Below are 15,210 nucleotides of genomic sequence, written 5' to 3'. Positions count from 1 at the left end.
TTTTGGTGTAGGGCAATAGCACACACAGTTTGTTCAGTATAAAAACCATTACGCCTATGGAGAGTCCCCATAAACCACAAAAACCAACGTGTGTGTGTGTGTGTGTGTGTGTGTGTGTGTGTGTGTGTGAGACTGCATGCTCCTGCAACTACAAATGTATCCACATGGTGCTGCTACATTCACAGTCTAAACCTCCTCAAAATCAATGGCTCTGCTCAAAACCTTTTATGCTCATCCCAGTTGCGCTTCCCTACAGGGATATTTCATAATAAAAGGACTGTAATTAACAAATGATTATTAATTTTTTGATAAAAGGCTCTGCTCAAATGATTATTAATTTTTGATCAATATATTTTTAAGAAATTTTAGCTTACAATTATTAGAATATATTCTATTCTATTATTACAGTTTATAATATATAAAACGGATGACTTGCTAGCTCTTCGTAAATAACAAGCATAATGTGCTCAATGAAAAGTTTGGAACAAATAAATCAATGTCTCTTTTTGATAAATAAGAGTAACATGATGGAATTCAAATATGTAATGATTATAATAAATATTATTCTATTCTATAATGGGTCCTTGCTATTATTAATGTTTATTACAAAAAAGTGAAAGTGACATGACATGTGGCCAAGTATGGTTACCCATACTCGGAATTTGTGCTCTGCATTTAACCCATCCTAAGTGCACACACACAGCAGTGAACACACACACACCGTGAACATACACCTGGAGCAGTCGGCAGCCATTTATGCTGTGGCTCCCGGGGAGCAGTCTGGGGTTCGGTGCCTAAAAAAATATACACAGTAAGAACTGGGGAAATTACAAAATGCTCTTCATGTTAAATGATTAGGCCTATTTATTATTCTATCGTATAATATAATTAATACATTATTTAATTATTTTATGATTATTAATTATAATTTAAAACATTTTTATTTATTCATTCATTTTTTTCTTAGACAACAATCATTGTTCCTGAATGAATGTCCCTGTCCATTCAAGCCTTTAAAAGTGGATTTGCATATATTCTAGCAGACTGGAGCTGATGAGCAGAACAATCATCCTGACATCTCAGCACATCAGAAAACACCACAACAAATACACCCGTACAGCTGTGCCCGGCTAGTGTGTCTAACTCTTAAGTCATGCTTGATGAAGGACAGCCTCAGTCCATCAGTAGGTTGTTAAAGATTAGGACGTGATGCAAGCTTGGGTCGGGCCAGAGGTTAATCTCTCACCGGCATCCTGGAATCTGCTCTGGCTCTCTGCCTGCGGTCTGGATAAGCAGCTGCTGTGCCAGACAGAGGTGCCCTCGCCAAACACTGCTACACACAGCAACCATTATATCTGGTTTTTAGACGTTTGCCAATTATTATCATTCCAACCAGTAAACAACAGAAAAGTAGGCCTAACCGTAATCGTTTGTATACTAAAAGTAGGCTTAAACCGATGCGTTCGTGAATTATCTTTAGAATCTTTATAGTGAACAAATCTTCCTGGAAAAGCTAGGCCTGCATCTTATCCATCCTAAATTCAATGCAACATTAGTCATTTTCAATACTATTTAGGGCATGTAGGGTGGATAGTATGCATGTACATTAGGACACAGGGTAGGACTACAAATGAAGCACTTTAGTGAATAAATTCAAAAGATTCACTGAGGAAGGTGGAGCTGAAATTCTTTTTTTTTTTTTTTTTACTTAATTTTAAACTAGTACTTAATCGAAGTTTAAACTTAATATATATCACGTTTATAAAGTTAAATACAGGTTACACTGTGAACTGAATACTGTGGGGTTGTTAATTACTGGGAGCGCGCTGATGACGCTTGTTCAAGAGGAGGAGGAAGAGGAGGAGACGCGCAGCTCCTCCCACGGAGATTTCGGATCGGATGGATTTATTCACTGTCTTCGGTGAATCATAATCCTCCAAACATAACGTGAAAACACGTTATATTGAAATAATTCATATAAACCCTGTCGTTGGTGATCGTGCTAGGCAGACTGAATTTGAAACACCGCGCACTGACGGAACTTAGTTTGTAGTTTAAATCTAATAATATCGTATACCTTGAGAAGTCGAGAGTGCTTAATGTCTGTTTAACTTCTAAAGAAAGAAAAAGACAAACTGCAACGCACGTTTAAAAGGAGAATACTGGAGGAAAAGAACTCGCGTACCTGCGCTGATCACCTTGCCGACGAGAAGGTGAGTCTGGATAAGTAGCCTGTACTTAAGCATGTTTACTATCACATGCATACGAAGAACGTCCAGTGTTTGTCATTTGCATTCACATATTATGTTTTTTAATGCAGCATATATGCAATGAGTAAACGGAAGACACGTTTCGTTTGTCTAAAACTTTTTAAATCTTCATAGAACTGGGTTCCATTGCAAGTGCTATGACTGTACAATATTAGATGGCAGTACCATGCCACTTTCATGTTTCATGGTTTTGAATTATATATTCATACATATCGCAAAATTTAAGAAGTAAAACATTTATAAAACACAAAAATTTATACATTTCTAATTTGTTAATATATTTTATGTTTTTAATATTGTATAGTCTAAAAATCAGGGAATTGGAATAAAATAAAATAGTAAATTAATAAAAAAATAAAATAAAAATCGGATTTCTAAACACATGTGACATATTGCCCCAAGTGCCTAGACCTGCATTTATGAAAAATACTTGTCCTTCCCTGTTCTGCCTTGACTATATAGTGTTAAGTCTTATTTGAATGTATGCTAGTGTAGTTTTATTATGTTAAATTTTTGCCTAGAAAAAAGCAATGTTAATATTGATATTTTAGGTGGACAAAATTGACCAAAATTATTATAATTTTGAACCAATTTGAATTATCCTAAAAAATCACTACTAAAGAAAACAGTCTTTTTTACTTCATAGATTTTAACATATAGTCCTAGTGACAACCAGCCCAGGTCTCCACCATCAGCATCTGTATCTTCACATATAGGCATTGCTTTGAGTTAAAGAAAGATGGATTTTGGGCTTAAATTTTGCATCTCATACACCTCATATTCTCAGTGGCTTATGGGTTGCCAGTTATTTACGGTGCTGCCAGAATCTCTTAAGAGCGGAGCATTTCTCTTAAGCTTCAAAAGTTTTGGGCTGAATCTTGTGGGAAGTGGTGCAGACCGCTCCTCAGGAAACGTCTGAAAGAGAAAAGACTATCAGCTGGGCAAAATGGAATTGTTTTGCAAAAGACAGGAACTACCAGATGGAGAGAGTGTTGGATGTTGATGTCTTTCATCTTCTCCAGACCAAAGCTCTGCCTGTAGACTTGTTCATAACAAGCCATTTCAGGTCTCCTGAGAGATTCTGAGATAATTCCCCTTTATTCTGGTGTCAGCAGTAACACTGAGGCACAAATATGCTATACGTATCGTATTTCGCTTGTGCTATGACATCTATGCCAGGTACCGTCATTATGAGCTCTCCGCAACAACCAGTGTTTAACATCCAAACTATGAGATTGTTGTTGCTCAGAGCCTGTGAGAAGGTGCCAAAACAAAAGCAGTATATGAAGAGAGATAAACAAGATTGTCTTTGCTCACATTATCTCAGAAAAATCCACAGAGGGCCCACCAGAGGAGTGGGAACACAAAGGGCTTGTTTAATCTCTGGGAAAGGAAACCTTCCTCTCTGTGGTGGATCCATCAAACCTGTTGGATGATTTCCCACAGAAACTTCCCAAAGTCGTTTTACTCATTCCTCAATATGTCACATCTGTTCTGCACTGCCTAATCAGAAGCTGAACAATTACTAAATGTCTCTCTATTTTCAGACTTTTGAATCATGCATGAGTCCTTGAATAGAAACAGCGTTTTTTTTTTTTTTTTGGTAATGTCATTCTGGAGTTAATAAGAGTTTCTGGACTCGAAATCTGAGTAAGGAACGTTGAAGAAATGAACTGTTTGTGATTGGAAAACATACAGTATTTTCACATTTTCACAAGTGTTGATGTCATATTGTTGTCATTGTAGCATCATTAACTCACCTTTATTATGTTATTTTCAAACATTCATGACTTCTGTGAAAAGCAAAGGAGATATTTTGCAGAATGTTCCTGTTACTCTTTTAATTTATTTTTTTCATGATTTGCGACGCAGTCATCATTTATCTTTTTTTTTTTTTGCTCCAAAATATTTTTAATTATTTTTATATTAAAAGATTATATTTTTTTATATTTAGAAACATTATTAATAATATTATTATATATTTTTAAATGATTTTCTATGTTGTTATTGGTGATTGTGTACAGCATACAATGGTTTCTCATGTCTCCAGTTAATCCTTGTGTTCTGAAGCGATCACTAGTAGAATGTTGGTGATATCTTGTTTTCCTGGTTTTCCTTGTACCCCCTGTTCCCCAACTCGTTTGGCAAGGCTTCTGAACTGGACACTAGCCATTAGTTCTCTGTAAAATCCCATCAGGAACAAACAATGAGTATCTTTGTGCACATGCTGCTCTGAAGTGTCTGAAAGTAGTGTTATTTCAAGTTTGGATGTGTCAGTCAGATGTTAGGCATCCAAAATGCTATATAGAAAGTGTTGCAGTTTTGTACACTATTATTCAAAAGTTTGGGGTCTGTAAGATTTTTAAATTGTTTTGAAGAAAGTCTCTTATGCTCACCAAAGCTGAATTTATTTGATCAAAAATACAGTGAAAACAGTGAGATATTATTACAATTTAAAATAACTGTTTTCTAATTTAATATATTTTAAGATGAAATTAATTTCTGTGACACAAAACTTCAGTATTCAGTGTCACCTGATCCTTCAGAAATCAATCTAATATCAATCAATCTAATCAATCTAATAATTAATGAAATCATTAATTTCATTTAAAAAAATTAATCTTGACCCCGAAGTTTTGAATGGTGGTGTAGATGATGATGAATAATTTCTTCACGTATTTTAGATGCGGATCTGTGATATTGTTTGAAGTCTTGGGTGTGAAGTGCAACAGGTTTCAGAATTACAAATCCAATTCATTTTTTCAATAGAGAAATTATTTTAATGATAATGACAAAACCTTTCAAGGCGAACCTTCCATGAGCTCAGAGACTGGTAAATAAGTGTATTGGTCTGTAGAAGTGACAGCTTGATTTCTTCATTTCAAGTTGTTTAATATTCCCATTGGGAAAAACTACATTAATCATAATCTTGAGGAGTGATTCCTTTTGGGTCCACTAATTAGAGAAATCCCTGTAACCATGGAAATAAGAACTGCGCCAAAAGAGCTCCGCAGCTTCCTCCCACGTCAGTCTCTGTATACTCTCAAAAAACTTACATTAAACAACAACATATTTGAATATTTAGCAATAAATTTGAAAACTTTTAAAAATGTTTAATTGTTGCATTTTTACAGTACATTTAAAATATTATATTTTATACACTTACAAAATAATGCATTTTCTAGTACTTTTATATTTTCTTTTTTATTCAATCATGAATTTTGCAATGCATCTAGCGCTGTTCATAGTTCAGATTTCAAATCAAAGTTTGTAATTGTATGGTTCATCTCTGAGCAAGTTGGTTTGATTCTTGGCTTATAAATCTGATTTAAAGATGCATGTAGAAAAACTCTTCTAGACCCAAGGCTGCTGAAAAAGTCACTTGAGGAGACAGTCTGGAGTGAGACAGGAAATTAAGCAGACAATATGTAGCTTCCTGTTTATGGCAATCGTACCTGTTGGGAAAGTCCAACAGCCGTGGAAGAGCAAGAAGGTCTGCAGTTAGAGCTGGCAGGAATAAGGCTCTAAGCAGCAGACTCAATTGACTCTCCTGATGTCAGAGAATTCAGGCTTTTGTAAGTCTATAAAGCTCAGTGTCATGGAAACAAGCTGGAGCATGAAGCCCCACACCAACACAGCTGCATACACACACACACACACTTACACTATACACTATCTCTCTTCTGCCCAAGTGTGTGTCTGCCACTGTGAACATTGAGAGATACAGTTTAAACGGATTTATGAAGAATGTGTATTAATATTGAGGTGGAAGAATCTGTTTTGCTCATATCATGTAGCTGCTTCTCAGTGTGTCGTAAGAAGACATAATAGCATCGAGAAGGTAAGTTTGAGTTTGTTTAGGTATGTAATTTAGTAAAAAAAAATAATAATCATGTACACTTTTACAGTTCTACTAATGTTTTTAGAAGTCTTATATTCTCGCAAAGGTTGAATTCATATCAGAAACAAAACAAAACTGTAATATAGAAAACAATTCATGTATAAACAGTAACATAGAAAACAAGTATTTTAAATAGTAATAATATTTAATATTATTATTACTACTTAAAATAATTGTTTTCTATGTTAACACATTTTAAAATGTTATCTATTTCTGTGATGGTAAAGCTGAATTTTCAGCATCATTACTCCAGTCTTCAGTGTCACATGATCCTTCAGATATCATTCTAATTTTCTGATTTGCTCAAGAAACTGTTATTATCATTATTATTATGCTTCATATTTTTGGAGAAACCACGATACATCCGATGAATAGAAGAGTGTATATTTAAAGTATAAATATTTTGTAACATTATAAATGTCTTTATTGCCACATAATTTATAATTAAGTTATCTTAAAATAAATAAATAAATCTTACAGACCCCAAACTGGAACAGTAGTATATATGTCCTGTATTTACACTGAACTCCCCAGGTGTAAAGCTTCCTCTAAATACCCCCATTGAAGTTGGGAATGAACTTTAGCACAGTTACTTTTGCAGCTGGGAATAACACTCTAGTAGACCATCCGAATTTATCAGAATTTTTTGCAGATACACTTGAAGAGAAAAAAAATATGACAAATGTCATTGTACAATGTAAGCACAGTGGGATCCGTTTATTGTTGGCGCCCCAACAAAATATCTCAAAATATCTAATTTTGTGTTCAACAGAATTTTACAGGTTTGGAACAACATGAGGGTGAGTAAATGATGACAGAATTGTCATTTTTGTCTGAACTGTCACTTCACTAATAGGGCAACAGATGTGATGTTAACATCAGGTCCGTGGGTGTGGGTGTGCTCTGTGCTCGGTCACACCAGAGTGTTAACTCACTCAGACAGGGTCATTTTCAACAGGAAGACATGAGAGAATGAATTCTTTTGTTTGAAGCAAAATTGTATTTTTGTAGGTGAACACAGGATGCATGTGAATGAGTTAACCGGTGCGTTGCAGACCTGTAGACATTGTGCTGTACGCAAAACCCAACAAAGGACATTATCTAATCTAATCACCGATACTAAAGGGGTTAGACCAGTCTTGATCATGCAGCATGAAGTGTGGAAAAGAGAAAACCCAGATGCTTTCATATTCTCACGCATGCATTTTAGCATTTTCATACCGATTTGTAACACATCCATCGTGACTTGAAGAACTGCGGTTATAGGATGGCTTGCGAGGGATCATAAGTTAATGACTGTTCTGAATGAGTCAAAGGAATACAATTATTGTGGAATATGAAGCAGGATTTTTGAGGAAATGACTAATGAAGACTCGTAGTAGCTTGTTTATGTATGAGAGTTGGGTTTTTGATGCTAATTATATGCTAATCTGTCTGTGCGGGTGCTTTTGGTGGACAAAGATCAAATCTGTGCTGGCTGTGTCTTGATAGCCCTCTTTAATTACTGTCATTGAAATCTGTTGTTTTTCATTGGAGCATCTGGTGTGGTGATGCTGGGTCAGTGGCTGACTTATGGGTTTGTGATGGTTTTATTTATTATACATTTGAGGGAAATCAGTTATCATTCCAAAACAATTTCAGATTAAAATAACCTCAGGTTTTACCAGTAATTGTCTTTTTGTTTATTAATTACATAATTAAAGGGTTTGAATGGATTTAAGAGAATAAAGAAGAACAGTGTAATAATTAGAATTTATTGTAAAGCAATTCATATTAATGTTTTGAAAATAATATTTTAATTTTAAATTACACACATTTAAATTTATTTCACATTTCACTTAATGTATGCCTAAAAGCCCAAAAATGGCTCTGTTAATGTTTTTTGTCTCGTCACATTTGGTTGTTAATTATATGAATCATGTAAATGACAGCTTTTGGTTTTGAATTAAAAGCTTGACATTGGACTAAAAAGTTGAGTAGTTTTCATGACTGGATATTATTGTCAGTCTTTCAGCATTTCTATGTAAAACAGTTGTCAGGTATTAAATATTTAGCTACTTCCTCCTTTGCGATCTTTTATCTGCTAAAACTGAAGTGTCCTACTGTACGTGAATTCATGTAAACAGTATCATCCAAAATTATTTGATTTGATTGGCCATCTCAGTCATTTTGACAATAGCAAGCACTTTTATATCACTGGACATGTTTAGAATCAAAAGTTGTACTTAAAGAAACTTCAAACTTGTCTCCAAATTGTTCCTCAAGCAGCAAAAGTTTGTGATTGACAGACTGCTGAACTGAACTTTGGGAATATGGTGACTGCAGACTGACAGGGAGGGCTGCTTTGCCTCTGTCAGAGCCCATCGGAATATCTGATTCTGTAAAATCTAGAATTCTGTACGTGTGTCTCACAGCTCATAATCAAAGAGCTGCTGTCACACAGAGTCCTGTAGGACCTGCTCTCAACCTCAGATGGGCCATTTGCTGACCGCTCACTGACTGTCAGATGCAAATTAAACACAAAACTGGCAAGAGCTGTCATTGATCCAGTTAAATCTTATCTGATTGGCCAGGTTGGTGGCATAACTGCATATTCTTCTTTATTTTGAAGTTATTTTTAGGTCCAAAATAATCAGTTCTTACTACTTTTGGATGAATAGAAAAATAAATTCTGATAATTGTTCCGGTAAGAATGCACCATTATTTAAATGTTGCTTGAAACCAGTAAGCTTATCGTTATTTTTATGTTATGGTCAATAACTGATAAATGTTAATGTAAAGTTCTGTCATGAAATTCTAGTTGGCGCAGGCTGATTGGTCGTTAATGCGAACTGATGATATTCACAGCATTAAAGGGGTCATATGATGCGATTTCATGTTTTCCTTTGGACCTTTTGTCTTTGGAGTGCTACAAGCTGTTTGGGCTTATATAAGATCTTTAAAGTTGCAAAGATTAAAGTCTCAAACCCAAAGTGATATTCTTTATAAAAGTTAAGACTTGTCCACGCCCCCCTAAAACGGCTCATTCAAACACGCCCCCACATGTCTATGTCACGGTGTGGGAAGATTTGCATAACTCCGCCCAAACGTATACGCAATGAAAGAAGGCGTAACTTTTATTCTTGCTGTAGTATTGTTGTTGCTGCCGCCATGTCGTGGAGAGACTGTGTGTTTCTTTGTGAAAGCGAAAGTACTTGTTTGACCTTCCAAATGAGTACACAACTAGAAATCAGTGGTTAAGTTATATTTACAACACTGTTCCAGAACAGAACAATACAAATATTCGAGTGTGTGTGGCGCATTTTATGGAGGACTGTGTCCTGATCCTGGGAGAGTAGCCTAATGCTGTCGTAAGGACAGTCTGGTACTTCTGACTCACAGCTTGTAAGTGCCTTTTGATATTTAAAGAATTTGCTACTGACTATTCAAACGCGAGTTTTGAGCAGTGTAGAGAAGTGCTTGTTTCCATTTGTACGATCACAAATGCAGACATGGTGTTATGTTTGCGCTGCGCCACGCAACGTGTAAAAAGACAGTATGAGTCATTATAATCAGTAATTATGTCCTCACGGAATGCAACAAATGTCTTGTTTATAGTGGGTTTTACTGTTTTAGTCACATTGCACTGGGACACGGCGTCACAACATGGTACGGGGGGTAGCATTTCCATCACACACTTGAGGTATTCGGCCAATCACAACGCACCGGATAGCTGGCTAATCAGACCACACCTCATTTTTCAAAACGATGATCTTTGTAAAAATCTACGCGTTTCAGAAAGGCGGGGGAGAGAGCAGCAACAATAATGTACAGAATGTGGAAAATAATGAGTTTTTTGAACCTCAAACCGCGTAAACACATTGCATTACACCAAATACACAAAATATTGTTCTTTTTAGTAACATCATATGGCCCCTTTAATCTACTTGGCACAAGCTGATTGGTTGATAAGCTAATAAGCTTGCTGCTTTCCATTTAAATGGCTTGTTAGCATTCAGAGTTCCTCTGAAACCCTCCACCTTCCCCAGCTCCACCTGTATAGATCTGCTATGGGTTATTATATATGCTATTTGAGCAGCAGTACTGTATGTCTTAAATTCTCACAGCACTGTATCGGCGTATGTATTGGCAGTAGCAAGCTCCTGTACTTGCTTTGCAGCAGCATCAAAAATCTACAACTACAGCAATAACCAACAGCAGAAGCAATTCAGCAGCAGTATAGCAGATCTATTCCACCAAGACCAAATACATTAACATTGTCATAGCCCTTATCATGCTAAAATCTTCCAATATTGTCATGATGGAACTTTTTTTACAATTTTGTCTAACTAAAAAAAAAAATTTGATTTGCTTAAAATTGCATTTAACAGTGTTATTAAATTATTATTGTTTTTTAAATGTTAAATTTAAGTGAGATTATGGCAAAGGTAATCTAAATATAAAAAATTATATATATATCTATATATATATATATATATATATAATTGTTTGTATTTAATCTTAATTTCATTGTCTTGTTAAATGCTGTCAGTGGTGTTGCCATTGTTTTCAGATGTCGTTTGATGTCATTTCCTGTATTACCCATGATGGTGTGATTATGAAAATATTTTTTGCTTTGTATTTCACTTGGCGTGGTAAAGTCACATTACTGTCGACCTCCAGATTCCTGCAATTATTACATGACGTATTGTTTATTCTCCGGTGCTATAGAATTTTCTCTGGTATGTTTTCCTAAGGCAAGTTTCTCAGACTCAAAGCGAAACGGCTAAATCCTCCACTTGGTTTTTCAGTGCAATATCAACACAGACAGTATAATTTAGTTGAAGACAGAGTGTTTAGTTATGGATAATGTTGTTTCTCACAGATGTGTCTCGCTCCTGCAGGTCTGCAGTGTGTGAGTGGGATGTCTGCAGATCAGCTGTGGCCTGACTATGGTGAAACACCAACCGTTACAGGTGTATGAGAGACAGCTGTGTTTGTCCTGCCTGACCGGGATCTACGGCTGCCGCTGGAAACGGTACCAACGCTCCCATGACGACAGCTCCAAGGTAACCACAGCATCATCCTTTGCTGGGAAAGCCATTGTATTCTAACCACATAAAGACTGAATGAAGATAATAGAGGCTAAATTTACCTTTTGATAAGCTCCGCCTTAAAAATGTTTCAGACCAATCATGTTGAAACGTTGTGGTCATTTACACTAATGTTATCACTTGTAATCGCCATTTTAGCAGTTTATAAGCATATTACTAAATACCTCACTCATTTTGATGGGAAGTTTTGTACAGCTCGAATAAGTGGCCAACTATAACTGAGGAGGCTGAGCTTAGAAAAGTGTCATTTTTTGTCATTTATGATTCCCACACCTGTGGATCATAGTTATGGATCCGCTTTGATGAAACTGATGCCTTTCTCTGGTAATTTCTATCAGCGTCTGGTCATGAATATATTGTTTGGTATTCATTTGAGGCAGACAGCAGAACTGAAGGACAACTTGGCTGTCTGTAATGAAGCAAAAAGCCTTTCTCCTCTGTTGTCTGAATGTCTCTCTCTCAGACAGAGAGAAATTCAAGCCAGAGTTTCAGATTCCCTGGAGGACGTATTGTAGGTCAATTCCAATCTGTATACAACACAGCAAGAGGCTTAGTCAGGTCTCTGTCTCTCTTTGACTTGTCCGTTCAATGTCTGGTGACACCAAACTGGATACTGACATTATTTAGTAAAGTTATTCAAGCAGAAATGCCCATTATTTTAACTGAGCATCCATTCCAGCCTAGCGATGTTCTGGCCTGAACTGAGCTGCAGTCAGATTGAAAATCAACCCTTATCTAATCTTTACCTAAAGTCCTCTAATATTAATAGGGTATCAAGCTTAAATATAGCAATATCTGATATAAATAGAACAGTAGCTGATTTAATGATAAAAAAAATCAAGCTTAGTTTCACTCAAGGGTTGCAAATAAGTTTTATTATTTTTATTTAGTTAATTATAATTCAATTAACTGAGATGTGTATGTATCTATATATTTTCAAATGATATCATTAAATTAAACAGAATGTAATATATATGATATAATTGCATTTTAATTTTTTTATTTTAATTATATATATATAATGTGTGTGTGTGTGTTTTATTTTATATATATTGTCTATAATATAAAATTAATTAGAAATTATATATTTTCTTCTTTTTTTTCCCAAACTCAGCATACCATACATTATGCAATTTATGCAGTGTGTTTAAACTTGACTTAATATTACTCTAGGTAATATTAGCTGGGATTTTTTAATTTTAACGTCGGTCCTGGAGTGCCGCTGTCCTGTAGAGTTTAGCTCCAACTCTAATCAAACACACCTGAACAAGCTAATCAAGGTCTTCAGAGTTACTAGGGCTACAGGCAGGTGAGGTTTTTTCAGGGTTGGAGCTAAACTCTGCAGGACATCGGCTCTCCAGGAACGACATTGCCTACCCCTTGACTCATTGATTTAAACATGCAATCTGAGGTAAAAGTTTATAGCAGGGCTGTCCAAACTCGGTCCTGGAGGGCTGGTGTCCTGCAGAGTTTAGCTCCAGCTTGCCTCAACACACCTGCATGGAAGTTTCTAGTAAGAGCTTGATTAGCTGCTTCAGGTGTGTTTAATTAGGGTTGGAGCTAAACTCTGCAGGACACCGGCCCTCCAGGACCGAGTTTGGACAGCCCTGGTTTTATAGCATACTACTGTTTGAAATATATATATTTTTTTTATCTCGCCTGCTGACGTACTATATTTTTGAACAAACAAATATTTTTGAACAAACAACAATTTTTAAACAAACCTTTTCTTAGCTCATTATTTCACCTTGCTGCCAAAAGTTAAGATATTTTATGAAATTCAGTAAAAAAAGAAAACTAAGTGTATTTATATCTGAGATGACAATTCACTCACTGATTTAAACAAACATGAAACTTGAGGTATAGCATACGGCATTGCTTGTAATGTAATTTATTTATTTGCTAAAGCAATTTATTATTATTATTATTATTATTATTTTAGACCATATATACTTTTTACTGTGTAGTCAGCAGTATTCTAGTATTGATTTCTGATCTGTTTATTCTTTTTCATGTTCTATCCAGTTAGAAGCATGTGATGATTCAGTTTGTGGGGTTTGTTCTTTCTTTTCACCTCCCCACAAGTTGCCATAAATGCTCCTTCAGGAGTGAACACACACACACACCCACGGCCATTAGTTCAGCTTTCCATTTGAACATGCTCTCTGAAGTAACACCTCGGCACTGAGAACAAACTCTTCAGAAGCTCTGCTGTTGGCAGGCTTACTTTATGTCATCACAGCTAGCCCCGCCCACTCTATAATTAGATCAGGGTGACGATGTGTCCTACCCGATGTGCTCATGAGCAGGTCTGGAGGAGCTGATGGGATTGAGGGATTAGCATCTGTCATCTGTGCAGAATGAATGAACAGAACAGTGAAATGTGTCCTCCGCTGTAGAATGACTCCACCACAATCCACAGACCAATAAAACATGAGTCAGTGCATTATTCAGTTCTCTATCAGGGTGTGTGGAATCACTAGAAAACTATATGCAAGCTGTTATTGTTGGGAATTGTATTTAAGGCATGTTAGATGACTGTTGTTGTGATCTTGAGTTGGTGACAAGCTCCATCAGTGCAAATGTTGAATTGTGTTTTGTTGGAAATAATAGTCATTGGTCTTCATATTCATAACGCAATTACATCTTTCAGTTTTATTTGTTAAGTTGTCAATCAGTGGTCCAATGTAGGGTGATTTGGGGTCATCTGAGACATTGGGTGATGTGGAATGACTAGCTCTGATGTGTATATTTTTAATGCTTTCTTTTTTTTAGGAAATTAATAATTTTATTAGACAAGGATACTTTAAATTGATCAATTATGAGAGTAAAGACTTTTGTAATAATAAGGAAGATTTATATATATCAAATAAATGCTGTTCTTTTGACCTTTCTATTCATCAAAGAAGACTCTTGAAAAAATGTATTATGCTTTCTAGAAAAATATCAAGCAGATGTTTTTAACATTGATAAATGTTTCTTGATAACCCAATCAGCCTATTAGAATGATTTCTGAAGGATCATGTGACACTGAAGACTGGAGTAATGATGCTGAAAATTCAGCTTTGCGTCACAAGAATAAATACAGTTTCAAATATATTCAAATAGAAACCAGTTCTTCAAAATTGTAATAATATTTCATAATATTACCGTTTTTACAGTATATGTTTGGTCAAATAAATGCAGTCTTGGTGAGCATTAGCAACTTCTTTCTTCAGATTCATAAAAATATCATTAACAAATCAAAACGTTAGAATATTCTACTTGATTTGTAATGTGAGATGATGTTGTGAGAAGTCAAAAGTTACCCTAATTCACCCTGCATTTGAACGAATCACTTCCAGAATCTCAGGACGTGGTCATTAGATCATTAGATCTATTTCACACCTCCACAGGAATGAAAGGGCTTTTTGGGTTCTGAAAGGGTGAGTGCCAGCAGGACGCAAGCCATCTGATCTGCTAACTCAACTTAGATGTCTCTCTCACCTTGCGTTACCCAACAGATTCATGTACTGCAAAATAATCACAAAAAACATCTTTCAAAGTCATATACATACTATATTTCTAGTTGAAGTGTTGAGTACTTGCGGTTCATGAAAATTAGAATCAACAGAATTTTCTTTTTTAATTAAAAAAAAGAAAAGAAAAAAAAGTGTAATTAGTTACATCCTTGCCCAAATGAAATCTGAGTGATATCTGACAAACTCCAGCCATTGTTTCATGTGCTTGCTGCTTTTCCTTCTACTTACAAGTTTGTGAGCTCATGTCATTTAACACGTATATCTGGAGAAAGTTTCATATTATTATTTACGTATATATTTATTAAAATTAATTTTATGGTGTAGTATGCCACAGGTTTCTGAATAACATTTCAAAATCCTAAACAAATGATGACATTCACAGTCATTGACTTCAGCATTAGGTGAACCGAGACAAGTTTGATTAT

General features: G+C 35.5%; 1 protein-coding gene across 1 annotated transcript in view; it reads left to right on the top strand.

The window, feature by feature from the left end:
* Nucleotides 1-1,874: 1,874 nt before the first annotated feature.
* Nucleotides 1,875-15,210, top strand: part of LOC306864097 (glycerophosphodiester phosphodiesterase domain-containing protein 5-like) — a 24,765-nt gene continuing 11,429 nt past the window's right edge. The window contains exons 1-2 of the mRNA XM_079407811.1: nucleotides 1,875-2,213; nucleotides 11,055-11,219. Coding sequence (XP_079263937.1) covers nucleotides 11,103-11,219 — 117 coding nt within the window. The 5' untranslated portion in view covers nucleotides 1,875-2,213; nucleotides 11,055-11,102. The remainder of the gene's footprint in view (nucleotides 2,214-11,054; nucleotides 11,220-15,210) is intronic.

This window comes from Barbus barbus, assembly GCF_936440315.1.
Source record: "Barbus barbus genome assembly, chromosome: 45".
Classification (NCBI taxonomy): Eukaryota; Metazoa; Chordata; class Actinopteri; order Cypriniformes; family Cyprinidae; genus Barbus; species Barbus barbus.
This window is presented reverse-complemented; position numbering and strand designations above follow the sequence as displayed.